The 14845-nt window shown below is 47.2% G+C and overlaps 1 protein-coding gene across 2 annotated transcripts in view; it reads left to right on the plus strand.

Moving 5' to 3' along the window:
• PGM5 (phosphoglucomutase 5) overlaps positions 1-14845 on the plus strand; it is a 202063-nt gene that overhangs the window by 174124 nt on the left and 13094 nt on the right. For both annotated transcript variants that reach the window (XM_088476607.1, XM_088476608.1), the window contains exon 10: positions 10267-10401. In XM_088476607.1, the coding sequence (XP_088332733.1) occupies positions 10267-10401 (135 nt within the window). The remainder of the gene's footprint in view (positions 1-10266; positions 10402-14845) is intronic.

The raw sequence follows: 14845 nt of genomic DNA on the forward strand, positions 1-14845 counted from the left end.
GCAGTCTCCGCTGTTGTCCTCTGGAGGGTCCCGCTGCTGTGCTGCTCCCACGCCGGCTCCTGCTGACCGCTGGTCCCCGCTGACTACCTCCAGGAAGCGCTGTCCTCCGGTCCATGGACGTGGCCATCTTGGATTGCCCATGTGACCCCACTACCACCAATTAGGAGCCTTCTCCTTCTCTCTCAGCCTGTCAGCTCCCAGTGTCCACTATAAAAGGATCCCCAATGCTCACACAAGTTGCCAGTGCAACTAGTTTCTTAGTTTAGCTAAGCAAGCCTTCCCACTGCGCTCCAGCCGCTCCACGTAGCCACTCAGCTACCAACGTCTACCCACGGCTAACCAGCCGCTCCACGTAGCCACTCAGCTACCAACGTCTACCCACGGCTATCCAGCCGCTCCACGTAGCCACTCAGCTACCAACGTCTACCCACGGCTAACCAGCCGCTCCACGTAGCCGCTCAGCTACCAACGTCTACCCACGGCTAACCAGCCGCTCCACGTAGCCACTCAGCTACCAACGTCTACCCATGGCTAACCAGCCGCTCCACGTAGCCACTCAGCTACCAACGTCTACCCACGGCTATCCAGCCGCTCCACGTAGCCACTCAGCTACCAACGTCTACCCACGGCTAACCAGCCGCTCCACGTAGCCGCTCAGCTACCAACGTCTACCCACGGCTAACCAGCCGCTCCAAGTAGCCGCTCAGCTACCAACGTCTACCCACGGCTATCCAGCCGCTCCACGTAGCCACTCAGCTACCAACGTCTACCCACGGCTATCCAGCCGCTCCACATAGCCACTCAGCTACCAACGTCTACCCACGGCTATCCAGCCGCTCCACGTAGCCACTCAGCTACCAACGTCTACCCTCGGCTATCCAGCCGCTCCACGTAGCCACTCAGCTACCAATGTCTACCCTCGGCTATCCAGCCGCTCCACGTAGCTTCCTAGCTACCTCGTTACTGCCGCATTCCTCAAACTCCTGTCAGTTCGCTGCACCCTCTCATGCGGAGAAATTTCATTAAGCCAAGTCTCCTCCAGCGAGCGTCTGCGCCAAGTAATACAGATCCAAGGCCCAGTCCGGGAACACAGCTCCTAAATTCCACGCTTGTGACAACCAGCGTCTGGCTCTTGGAGGTGGACCTGATTCTAAAAATACGGGGGGGGGAATTGAGTAGGGTCCCCCGTATTTCAAGAACTAGTCCTGGTTCATGAAATACGACAAAAAAATTGCGTATGGGACTCTCGTATTCCCATGAACCAGCACTGGGCTCAACAACAGGGTCCCCCCTGGCCAAAGCATTAACCAGCCACCAACTAGTTAGCCCAGGCCAGGGATTTCTTGGGAAGTGGGGACCCCAAATAAAGCGGTCCCCCCTCTTGAGTATAATCCAGGCCTTGGCTGAAGCCCATGGCAATCCCTCATACCCCTGGGTGGTGGGTGCAGTGTTGATGTGTGGAAAAAATATATTTTATCTATTATTGTCTTTTACAGAAGGACTACTAGTCCCAGCAAGCCTGCCATGCTTGCTAGCACTTGGAGAACCATAAGTGCCAGCAAGTCTGGGCATTAAGGGCTCACTAGTACCTATAGTCTGCCTGTAAAGAAAATATTAAAATAAACACAGTACACACACACCAAATGTTTTATTATTATATTACACTTCACTCACTCATCCGCACTCACCCTCACCCCCACTCACACTACATAGTTACCTACACCTTGGCGCCAGTCGGTCCCCTTGTTCAGTAGGCATCCATGGGTAACAGGGGCTTCGGAATGATTTTATGTGGGGGAGTCAACATAAAATCATTCCGGTGCCCCCTCCCCCTTTCTCCTCTCTCTTCTCCCCTCCCCTCCGTCTTTCCTAAGCGGCGGCCGCGGATTGTCGGGCTGTGCTTTATAGTAATAGGCTGGACAGCCCCTGCACAGCACGGAGGAGGAAGTGTAATTGTGTTTTAACTTAAAGACCGCAGATTACACCGCCTCCTCCATACTGTGCAGGTGCTGTGCATCCTATTACTATAAAGCACAGCCCTGACCGTCTGCAGCCGCCGCTCCTTTGAAATGTGTTTTTTGGGTGGGGTGACGCCCCCTGCCCCCCCCCCCCCATTTTGACGCCTATGATGGGTAAGAAATGTTGGGCATATATATACTGCACTGTACATATAGCACTGCTTGCGAAAGTGACACGACCCACGTGTGTTCCTGGACTTGGGGCCCCGCCATTATTGATTGACACGATTCAGTCAAACACGATTCTTAGTAAATTTGTGAGTTTGTTTTAAAAAAACTCACTCATGGCCTCATGTTTTGAACTTGGACAGACACAATTCTTAGTAAATTGACCCCAAGGTGTGTATAGTGAAAAGTACAGTTACATAAATATGTAGGAAGGAGTGCAGTAATTAGGGGCTTTATAATTGAAAGAGAGGAGTTTAATATATATTCTGTGGTGGATAAACAGCCAGTAAAGCAGTTTGAATTGGGGAGGAGGCTGACTCAGAGTGGCGAGAGGGGTGACAGCATTAAAGTTAGATTACATTACAGTGGGGAGAGACAATGAAAGAATGGCCACAGAGGAAGAGATTGCAGAAGGCCAGGTGGGAAATGACAAGTACATATATGAATGTTTTGGTGGCTTCCATGGTGACGGAGGGTCAGATTCTAGAGATGTTTTAGAAGCGGTGAGATTGAATGCGGAAGTTGAAGGAGAGGGAAGATTCCAGGATGGCATCCAAGCAGTGTACTTGAGGGACAAAGGAGAGTATGGTGCTGTCACATTGAGTTTGAGAAAGCACTGGAACATTCAGAAGGAGATGGCAGAAAGACAGCAAGACAAGAGGATGTAGTTAGGATGGCTATTTGTGTGTTAAACATCGATGATCACCATTGGTAGTTCACCTCAATGGTATGAAACCATTGACAGGGGAACCATCATTGGTATTACACACCGATGGCCATCCCTGCTCTCTTATTCACCGGGCAGCGGACCAATCAGAGTTGGGGGCAGAGCTTTGTGGGTCACGTTGGGGGCGGAGCTATGCTCTGAGTCTCAGTGCAAAGGATAAAAGAATAACTTACAAGGCTCTGTGCCATCGATGGCGGAGAACCATTGGATCTCCACCATCAATAGCAAAACTATTGTCCATTGGCAGTTAACCATCTATGATTATTAAACATCGATGGTTGATTGTCATGGTTAAAGGTCATTTGAGGAGAGGTAAATATGGGTGTCATCAGCATATAGAGGGCATTGGAGGCTAAAAGAGCTGATGAGGGAGGGAGGTTTTAAGAGAATAGAGAAGGGAGCTAAAAACAAACCCTTGGGTAACACTGACAGGTAGATGAAGAGAGTAGGTATATTCACAGGTGGAGACTAAGAAGGAGGAGTTAGTAAAGTAGGAGGGCATCCAAGATAGGACCGAGCTCTTAAGACAGAAGGACTGGAGTGACTGGAGTAGAGGGTGGTCCACAATATCAAAGGCTGCAGGTAAGTCCAGAGAGAGTAAGAAGAATTGAGTCCTTGGATTTTGCAAGTAAGAGATCATTAGTAAAGGATAGACTGGAAGGAGAGTTAAGTGGTGAGGTGACTATAGAACTTGTGCAGAGTACTGCTGAGTTTAATATGCACCCCATGTACACACACACACATATATATATACATTATGCGAAATGTAGTTGTCTGATTATATTTTAAGTAATAGGACTCTGTTTTACTTTGTTGTTTTAATGTTGTTGCTAACTTTTCATCTTTTCCTAAAGTCCATTACACAATTCAATAGAAATGACGAAGTGCCATCTAGAGTCCATTGTCACGAATGACAACCATCTTCTATTACATTATATTACATTACGTTATTGTAACGATTTGCATCAGAAGTTAATAATCTTGTATTCTGAAGTGGAAGAAGTAAACATCACATATATATAATATATATATATATATCAAAACATTGCTTACAGTATTTGAAGGCGAAACTGACCCCTAAACTATATAGAGCTGAACTAGCCCTGGGTACACACTGGCCGATATATAGTTTGTATTGTTAACGAACAATATATCGGCCCAGCCAATATATCTGTGAACTAAGGGGGTCATTCAGACCCGCTCGCGAGCGCAGGACGCTCGCAAGCGGGTCGATGTTGCGCCACTGCGTATGCGCACGACAGAGGGAGCTCCGTCGTGTGCATGCGCGAGACCCGGATAGCGACGGGCTCTCCGTTGCTCCGGGTCTCGCACCAAAGGGGGCGTGCTGTCGATGTTGATTGACAGCACGCCCCCTTTGGTGGGCGTGCCGGGGGCGTGGCTGCCAGGCGGTGGCGTTCCCATGGGAACGCCTACCGTCTCAAGCCGGTCCCACTGACATCAGTAATGATGTCAGTGGGAGTGATTTGGGCTCTGATAGAGCCAAAATCACTCCTGAGCTTGCGGCAGCGAGACCCTACCGCAGGGTCTTGTCGCAAGCCCGATGGTCGCGATGGTCTTGACCATCGCGACCATCTTTTTGGCCGCTCGCATATGCTGTGGGTGATCACCCACAGCTATGCGAGCGGCCAGGAGGCCGCTCCATTTTCAGGGAGGAGGGCACTGATTCAGAGCGAGCGCTCTGGTCAGAGCGTTCGGCTCTGAATCAGGCCCTAAGTCATTCACAGATATATCTCCTCTGTCATGCTGCATGGCAGATGTGATATATTGTGCAGATATATTGATCACATTGTTCCATGTGTACACACGATCGAACGACTGAACGATAAATCAGGTGCAGAATAATTTAAATATGACACAAGTGGGTGGGCACATTCAAATTAAGTATGCTGGGTGGATGATTGCTAAGTATGTGTGAGCAAAACCATTTCTGCATAAAAGTTACCAATAGTTGGAATGGTTGTTCGGATCCGTCAGCACAGTGTGTACCCCACATAAGCCATTTGTTAGCTGGACTATGGGCCTGATTCAGAGCCGCTCGTTCTGAATCAGGGCGTGTTTTTTTTTTTTTCTCTAGGCCGCTCGCAAAGCTGTTGGTGACCACCCACAGCTTGTGCGAGTGGCCTGGAGTCCATTGCGATTATCGCGACCATCGGGCTTGCGACGAGACCCTGTGGTAGGGTCTCGGCTCCCGGAAGCCCGAGTGGACTTCCTGCTCTAATAGAATAGGAAGTCCACTACTGAAGTCACTACTGATGTCAGTAGGTCTGCCTTCAAACGCCAGGCGTTTGCCCAACCACCCCTCCTACTCGCCTACAAAACGGGGCGAGCTGCCACTCACCATCGACAGCCGCTCCGTCTTGTAGCGAGCCCCGCAGTGACTGAAGCTCAGTCGCTTGCCGAGGCTCGCGCACGCCGGACGCGGCAAGTGTGCAGTAGGGAACCATCGAGCCGCTTGCGAGAGGCTCTGAATTAGGCCCTATAGTTCATGAGAATTAGGACTATGTATTCACATGGAGTAAGAGACATTGCTGAGGCAATGGGTCTTTGTTTGGAACCTGAATTGACAGATTGGTTTAGGTAAAAATAATGATTATGTAAGAATGTAAGGCTATAGCTATACCCCAAATAGCAGATGCATTTTTTTTAAATAGATATAACTGAAATAAAGCTCCTGTAGTGTTTTACTACTTTTTTGATTTAACTTGAATCTATCCTTTTCTGGTATTGAATAAGATCTCTTTTCCTAGACACTTTAATGGAAAAGGGAAGTCCCTAATGAAAGTGTGCTAAAGCCCATCTTCCCCATGATTTGCTATTGGTAGGTATAGGAGATGGAAATTTTAGATGAAATAAAACCAGGAAATGTGTATCATCGTACACTCTTCACTACAGAGGCACTGTGATAGACACTGCCAAATACGGATCTACAGTATACACAGATCTAGCTGACACACAAATTTACTCCCCCTTCTCCTTTCCTCCTTCCCTGTAGATAAGTCAATCACTATTCTTTCCAAAGAACTCAGCGGCTATTTAACTGCTATAAATATAAGATGGACAGGCATCTACTTATCAGCACTCTGAAAACACTGCAATGGCTGCTACTTCAAGAGAACTCTGGCTGTGATGAGCCATTACACTACCCCAACTGTAGGATCAGCTTTGCACAGGCAAGTAGATGCCCTTTCCATACACATACTTACAAAATCAAAACATTATAGGTCACATTTATAATGCGTCCAGTACAAACCTATCCACTCTGGGCCTGATTCAGTAAGGATCGCTATTGCGATCGCAATAGCGATTACGCATGCAGTCTCACTGCGAAGATATGCTAATGATTGCAATGCCGTCGCATCCTAACATAAGTACGCCCCCTTTACCATACACACATCCATAATACTTAGCAAGACTGCACAACCATCAGTAACATCAAGTACCATCAGAGCCTCACACACACTTGCACATGCTCTGACCTTACTCAGGAATTGCTAACCTCATCGCGCACTGTGAAAGCCCAAGCTGCGTATGGCATCGCAGTGGCTAATTTATGCACGCCTCCTGTAATGGCGTTTAACGCATTGACACGCCTGTGTTGCACTGACCCCCCCCCCTTCACCACCCCCAAACAGTACTTCCAATCAACCACTCTGTGATGGGTCAGCGTAGTCATTGTGATCGCCTTCCCGATCGCAGTGGAATGTTTGTGCACTGCAATGCATACGCATTTTTTGGCCAAGTCCGGGTATGCTACGGAGACCCGGTGATAGAGTCCACTGGCTGTGGCATTACACCCCAGCCGGATTGAGTCTGGTGCTGGTTTTAAATATAGGGGGACCCCTACACTATTTCCCCTCCCCTATTTTTAAAACCAGGACTGGCTCTGCAGCCAGGTGCTGGTTCCTAAAATGCGGGGAGACCCTATTAATTATTTTCTCCGCATTTTTAGGAACCAGGACTGGCTGTGCAGCCTGGGGGTGGTTAAGCTTTTGAGGGGGACCCTAAGTCATTTAAAAAAAACAAAACACTTTAGATTAGGTATACAGGCAGAAACATACACAAATCACACTGATCTGTGTATGTTTCTGCCAAACTCGCAGATCAGGAGGTGAAGTGTTTGAAACTTCAATTTTATCAGCGAGTTTGCTACAATCTCACCCGAGATTGTAATCTCGATTCTTGCTAAAATCCCAAATTGCATCTTTTACATGAAAAGTACTTCCTAGTTTGGCCGATGGTGAGTTGAGTCGAGTTTGCAATCTCACCCGACTTTTAACTGTGAAAAGAGAGAAATCTCACCCAAGTTCGCCTTTAGTAAATTTGCGAGTTGAAAAAAATTACTAAACTCACCCAAGATTGTAATCTCGACCAAACTCGAATCTTGGTAAATATACCCCTAAGAGTGAGTAACAGCTAACTTAATGAACTTACGTATTTACTACGGGTAAATAACACACTAAGGGCTCTATTTACTACAATCCGCATATTGAATGCAGATTGTAGTGTGATATTATTGACTGATTTCGCATTGCGAATTCAGGCAATATCACAGGGATTTACTACAAATCCCTTGCAGGGACAGAGCTTGCGATAAAGCTCTGTCCCTGCGAATCCCCTCCGCACACTAGTCACGGTATTTTCGCAAAAAATACAGTGACAAAGTGCCCGCGCATGCGCCGACCGCAGCTGCTACCCCCTCCTCCCCACCGGCGCTAAGCCCCGCCCCCTGGCGCTAAGCCCCGGACCCCCCGCGATCCCCCCCCTCCCTTAATAGCACTTACCTGCATGATCCGGGCCTCTGGTGATGTCCTCCATGCGTCTGGTCAGGTGGTATCCCATACTGCACTGGGACCCGATCACCTGATGACCGGGCCGCAGTGCACTATGGGAGACCAGCTGACCGGAGGGAGGACATCACCCGGAGCCCCGATCACCGGTCCCTGGAGTCAGGTAAGTGAATTTTTTTTTTTTTTTACAGTAATCAGCTTGCAGTCTGTTTAGACCACACAGCTGATTACTGGGACCGACTCCCGGCTCTGCTCTCACCGTCAGAGCGGAGCAGGAGTCCAGTAACCGGGAGAGACCGTGGATAACACCACCTCCAGGTGGCGTTATTATCACAGGGCTTCCCACAGTATTTTTTTCACAATTTATTTTTAGTAACTTTAGCCAGATCACATTTCCCATTACAATTATGCGAAATGCGATCTGATTACTAAAAATAAGTGATACTTAGGGGTTAGAGTAGAATTTTACTAATTCTACTCCAATTGCCCTGTAATAACTATAGGTGATACTAAAATAATGTGAAAAGGGTGTGAAAACACCCTTTTTCACTTTATTTTAGTAAAAATAATGTTAATAAATAGAGCCCTAAGGGGTCTATTCATCATCACTTAATTTCTACAAAAGCAGGTGAAACTGAAAATTTTCTCCTGCTATTCTAGAAATGAAGTTTTCGGGCCATTCATCGAGAACGTAAAGCAGTAGATATCACAGATATCCTTTTTGGAACCCTCCGCACCTTTCCGGCTCCTTCGGCTGGACGCCGGGGCTCTTGTTCGCAAAGGAGAAGTGATATAGTTCAGGGAGACAACTGTTTTTCGCATCAGCTGTCTCCGCGCCGGAGCAATGATGAATTGCTGCGGTGCTCGCAGTGAGATGGAATGTTAATTATTGGGGTCCATTCAGACCCCGATAATTAACATAATGAATAGCGCCCTTAATACATCAGGTGGTCTAATGTGAGAGCAAAATATACAATGGAAAAAAGACAGACCAGAAAGAGGAAACTTGAATTAAAATTATAACCTACACAGCTAATCCTCTGTACTGTTGTTGTGATAGATAAGAGTATTGTGTCAGGACATCCTGCTCAGAAACACTGACGCCAGTCATTCTGCTGCTGTGCAGGGAATAGACTGCGCTGAGCCTATCGGAAATCAGTACAGATATGATGAAATACGGGGCTTGATGCTCAGTCGGATGCAGCCGGTGTGCACTGAATGTGCAAGGACTGAGATGCCCACTTTGCGCATCTCCAGGCGCTACAATTGTGCAGGGTACGTCTTTGGACGCCACCATCAGTTGCACTATCGAAATTTGCACCAGTCCTATGCCATGTGCATATTCTCTGTCTGAGTATGGCTTTAAATGTGAGCGATTAAGCGTCTGTGTATGTAACTAGTTCAGTGACCCGCCCACAACACTCCCATAACTCGCCCATAAGACAAACCAACTGTGTGTGTCTGAATAGCCACCTCCCACTCACCGCACAGAAACGCCCAATACATTATCAATACACTTCTCTATCCAAGCGTCTGAAATCGCACCGTGTATGAGCGCAATCAGGACTCATGCGCTGCGCAGTGCAACTTAGACACATGCGCGGTAGAAAACAAGCACTCAACTACGCCTGACTCAGAATCAGGCCCACACTGTCAGAGGGATAAGCATAACGTGTCAGTGAAGTGGGAGAGGATGGAACAGAAAAGACGCGAGCGCTATCAGTCTCAGAGGTCCTGGCGTGCTGAGAGGGACTGTTTGGCGGGACAGCAGCAAAGATGTGTGAGGACACATCTGTATGAGGAGATAAGCTCAAATATTGTGAGAGGTACCTGTATTCAGTACATTACTGAGAAGGCACACGGCTCATGTGTGCAAGTGGATGTCTAAGGTGGTTATATTATAGATTATATTATATAAGCGTATAATAATAATGAAATACAGAATTTTACACAATCAGAGCAACATTCAGCATAACTATGTATTTATGTATGCATTACCTAAACATTTTTAGATATATTTTTTTTTACATTTTCAATTCAATTAGTTAGCACTCTTTTCATTGAGTGCTGTTCAGTTTTCTTTGTAGTAGATGTGACCAATTACTGTAATGTGCTATGGATGTCTGTTCTTTAGATTTTGAGCACTAAAGCTAGGTACACACTGGAGCGACGGGCATTTGTTTTCCGACATCGGAATGAATGCCCGTAAAAAGTGATTGTGTGTCCACACTGGCCGACTTTAATGAACGACGGAACGATCACCGGTCTGTCATTCACTAACAATGCCCTGGCCGCTAGCGATATCGCTAGGTTTGAAGTGGAGCACATCAAACCTGGTGACCGTCTCTAGCGACCACGGGAGCACGCAATCATGCATACACACCAAGCGACGTAGGCGATATGTCGTTACGAAACAGCAAATCGTCCTGACATCGCCCCAGTGTGTACCTATCTTAACATTCAGCATTTTCTGTTATCAGGCAGAGTAATGGACACAGCATCATCTTGAGTAAATAATTTTACATTCTGCCTTGTGTTTTCCTAGGGACTCAGGATTATATTTGCAGATGCATCAAGAATCATTTTTCGACTAAGTGCCTCAGGTTCTGCTGGGACCACTCTCCGAATTTATGCAGAAAGTTATGAAAAGGATCCAAGCAAATACAATAAAGAGCCTCAGGTAATTGCATCTCCTTTTTCTATTTGGAAATATATGGAATAGCGGGGAATCACCTGCAAAGTATCCCAGTGGAGGCAATTTATTACAATCAGACAGACGGCCTGCCTCCTATTAAACTATTGCTTTTGTTTATGTGCCTTCTGCACATTTAAACACGTGTTATGTACAGAAATCTTCCTGATACTTGTGTTATATATAAAGCTGCATACACACGTAAAGATTTTCTGTCCAACCATCCAACTAGTTGATTGGTTGGAATGAAAATCTGGTAAGGTATGAAAGCAAATGACAATCAGCAATTTGCTCCCAAACGCCGGAAAATGGACAAAAACTTGTTTGAACAAATTGTTTAGAGCAAACATTTAACAAACTTGTCTGATCGACCATTTTCATCTGTTTTCTGGCATTTAGGAGCAAATTGCTGACCATCAGGTACTCCCATACGTTACCAGAATTTAATTCCAACCAATCAACTAGTTGTCTGGTTGGACAGAAAATCTTTACATGTGTACCCAGCTTAACACTATACCAGTGATTCCCAAACTTTTTTGAACCACCGCGCCCTGGAGTATCAGAATTGTTTTCATGGCACCCCTAAGCCAAAAGTTTGTTATTGAGAAATTCAGTAAAAATATAGTAAAGTAGTAAAGTTAATTAAATTGTGCTGACCTGTCATCCTTAGGTTCAGTAAATGTGGTGGTGGACAGGTTTGCGCTTCTGTTTGTCCACATTACATTGACCATAAATAATTTGATTTGGTGCTGGACTACCAACCTGAGGCACCACTGCAAGTGTACCAAGGCACCCCATTGTGCCACGGCGCACAGTTTGGGAACCACTGCACTAGGGGATCAATTTATCTAGACTACAGGTTTTCAAACTCTTTCCTCAGGACCCCAAACAGTGCATGTTTTCCAGTTCTCCTCACAGAATCGCAAGTGAAATAATTAGCTCCACCTGTGGATCTTTTAAAATGTGTCAGTTAGAGATGAGCGGTTCGGATTCTGTGGAATCCGAACCGCTCCGAACATTGGGGATCCGAGTCCACCCGAACCCTGTTCGGGTGTTCACCGCCTGACTCGGATCCCCGTTCGGGGCCAAACGGCGGCCTCCTGATGTCGGATTCTCACTAGAGAATCCGACATCAGGTCTCCTCGCGTGTAGGGCAGAGCGCAGTGATAGCGCTCTGCCCTACACAGACACAGACACACAGCCGACAGCAGCAGCTGTGTGTTTGTCACAGCAGCCAATGAGAGTCACACAGACTCTCATTGGCTGCTGTACGGAGGGAGCCGGCTGGAGCTCACACATGAGCTCCGTCTTCCGGCTCCCTCCGCAGCGTGTGACAGCAGAGCGGACGGCGCGGGAGCGGGGAATCAGGTAAGTTTTATTATTTTATTTTTTTTACTTGTCAAAGATCCGGGGGCGCTACTGGGGGGGGCTATACTACTGGGGGGGTCTGCTACTGGGGGGCTATACTACTGGGGGGGTCTGCTACTGGGGGTCCATACTATTGAGGGGCCTGCTACTGTGGGGGGGCTATACTACTGGGGGGGGTCTGCTACTGGGGGGGGTCTGCTACTGGGCGCTGGGCGTCCATACTACTGAGGGGCCTGCTACTGGGGGGGGCTATACTACTGGGGGGGGTTTGCTACTGGGGGGGTCTGCTACTGGGGGGGCCATACTACTGAGGGGCCTGCTACTGGGGGGGCCATAGTACTGGGGGGGGCTTACTACTACTGGGGGGGGATACTACTGGGGGGGCTTACTACTACTGGGGGGGCCATACTACAGGGGGGGCCATACTACAGGGGGGGCTACTACTGGGGCAGCCTACTACTGAGGGGGGCCTGCTACTGGGGGCAGCCTACTACTGGGGGGGGCATACTACTGGGGGGGCCATACTACTGGGGGGGCCATACTACTGGGGGGCCATACTACTGGGGGGGCTGCTAATGGGGGGCATACTACTGGGGGGGCCTGCTAAAGGGGGGCATACTACTGGGTGGCATGCTAATGGGGGGCATACTACTGGGGGGGCCTGCTAATGGGGGGCATTCTGCTGGGGGGCATTCTACTGGGGGCACTGCATAGGGGACCCTACTACTAAGGGGACTGCATAGGGGGCACCACTGCTGGGGGCATTGTGTAAAGAACACCGCTACTGTGGGCATTGTGTAAAAGGGGCACTACTGTGGGCATTGTGTAAAAGGGGCACTACTGTGTGTCGTAACATAAATAAGAGACACTACTTTATGGTGTAATGTGAATCAGGCCCTACGTGCGGTGTACTGTGAATAAGATTGTGCACTGTGACTCCTTGGGCCGTAGCCCACTATGTAAACAAGTACTGTGACTCTGCTGGCCGTACCCCACTGGGTGGGTGCACTACTTTTCATTTCTGCCACTGCTGTGTGGCAATGTGTCATAGATGTGCTTTATACTGTGGTGTCTGTGTCGTTGTGCCGCTGCTCTATCGCTTAGGAACCAGTCAGCTCACTGCAACCTTTGGCCAATAATGTTGAAAACAATATTATGAGCTGTTATATGGTCTAAATTGACTGGAAATTAATGTTATTGAGGGTAATAATACTCTAGGAAGAAAAAAAAGACCAATTTATGTGATTTTAGCTTTTTTTGTCAATTTTTGTAAAAAAATCCAAATCCAAATCCAAAGCCAGTCACCGCAGTTTGGCAAATCCAAATCCAAATCCAAAGCCGGATGACGAATTAGAACCAAATCCAAATCCGGCAAAAATGGTCCGGCGCACATCCCTAGTGTCAGTGAGTAATGACTACACCTGTGCACCTGCTGGGTGACCTGGAAAATGTGATCTGTGTGGGGTTCTGAGGACAGAGTTTGAGAACCACTGATCTAGAATACACACTAGCCAAAAGTCTGTAACACCGCTTATTGTGGCAGTACAGATGTTATAGCGCTGCAATCCATGGCTGCTTTTGGAGCATGGTGATAATAACCCTGCACCTCTGCAAAGTTTTCTCTATTTCTCTGGCAGTCTAATGCTGAGTACACACGGTACGATAAGCTGTCAGATTTAACGATAACGATCCTATCGTTATCGTTAAAATCTGACAGTTCCTGGACCCTGCAAACGACCATACGATGGTCAATGCGCGGCCACGTATGGTCGTTATCGACCAACTACCATCATCTGTGCAAACAGGCAGACCTGGTCGATATCGACCAGGTTAGCCTACTTACTATAGCGTTTGCAGGTTGTTATAGTCGTTAAAAGGGGTTACTGCATGTGTTGTATGAACATCCAACGCATGTAGGACGATCAGACAACGATCGTCTGATCGTTATCTGATCGTTGCCATCGTACCGTGTCTACGCAACATAACACTGCCAGTGTAGGGTCTGATAAACTGAGAATACAGGGACTGCAAGAGAAATCAGTGATTATTAGTGATTTCTCTGTGGAATCCCTTTTGTTGTATAGGAAGAAGCAATGATAACCCATTTCTCTGGCAAAAAAATGCATATAAAGGGGTTAACACTGCTTCATTAATGAACCTGTTAGACCCTTTATGACTGATGATCAATAAATCATACTCAAGCACAGTAGGATTTCCAGTTGCCCAGACCCAGACCCCCTCCCCCAGCGAAGCAGGCGACAACGACATGCAGTGTATGGGGCGGAAAACAGCTGCTGCGCATATCCAGTGCAGTGGCAGCAGCTTTTCCTGTCAAGCCTGTTGCGTGTGTGGATCTGAGCACTCATTCAGCACACCGGACCAGAAAGACCACAGAGCAACTAGCAGCGAGAAGAGACAGGCATCCTAACGTGTTGTGGGAGAAAATATTTTTAGAAAGATCAGTTCTGAGTTTTAAAAGTGATGTTGCCCATAGCAACCAATCAGATTCTAGCTATTATCATCTAGAAGGTGCTAGTTAAATGTTAAGTACAATCTGATTGCTTGCTATGGGCAACATCACTTTTAAAACTCACTTCTAAAAACTCTCACTTTAGTAAATTTACCCCTTAGAGGTATATTCACTTTATTTTGCACCTTCTAGAAGATAATAGTTAAAATCTGATTAGTTGCTATCGGCAACATCTCCACTTCTAAAAACTCTCACTTTAGTAAATATACCCCTTACTGGTTATACTGGGTATGTATAATTATTGTGGCATGTTTATCCTTTTTCTGACCACTTATGTTATTTGTATGACATAAATATGTTTGGTAAAGAAAGGATTTTTTAGACTATCCTTCTTCCTATACTATAGAACATCTATAGTGTTAATTATTCGTACTACATATACTATCCATTGTATACATACCAGGGATGAGCGGTTCAGATTCTGTGGAATCCGAACTGCTCCGAACATCGGGGATCCGAGCCGTGGCTCGGGTGTTCCCCGTCTGACTCGAATCCCACGTCGAGGCCGAATGTCATCCTCCCGATATCGGTTCT

This window comes from Taudactylus pleione, unplaced genomic scaffold (assembly GCF_031769625.1).
Source record: "Taudactylus pleione unplaced genomic scaffold, aTauple2 ptg000190l, whole genome shotgun sequence".
Taxonomy (NCBI): Eukaryota; Metazoa; Chordata; class Amphibia; order Anura; family Myobatrachidae; genus Taudactylus; species Taudactylus pleione.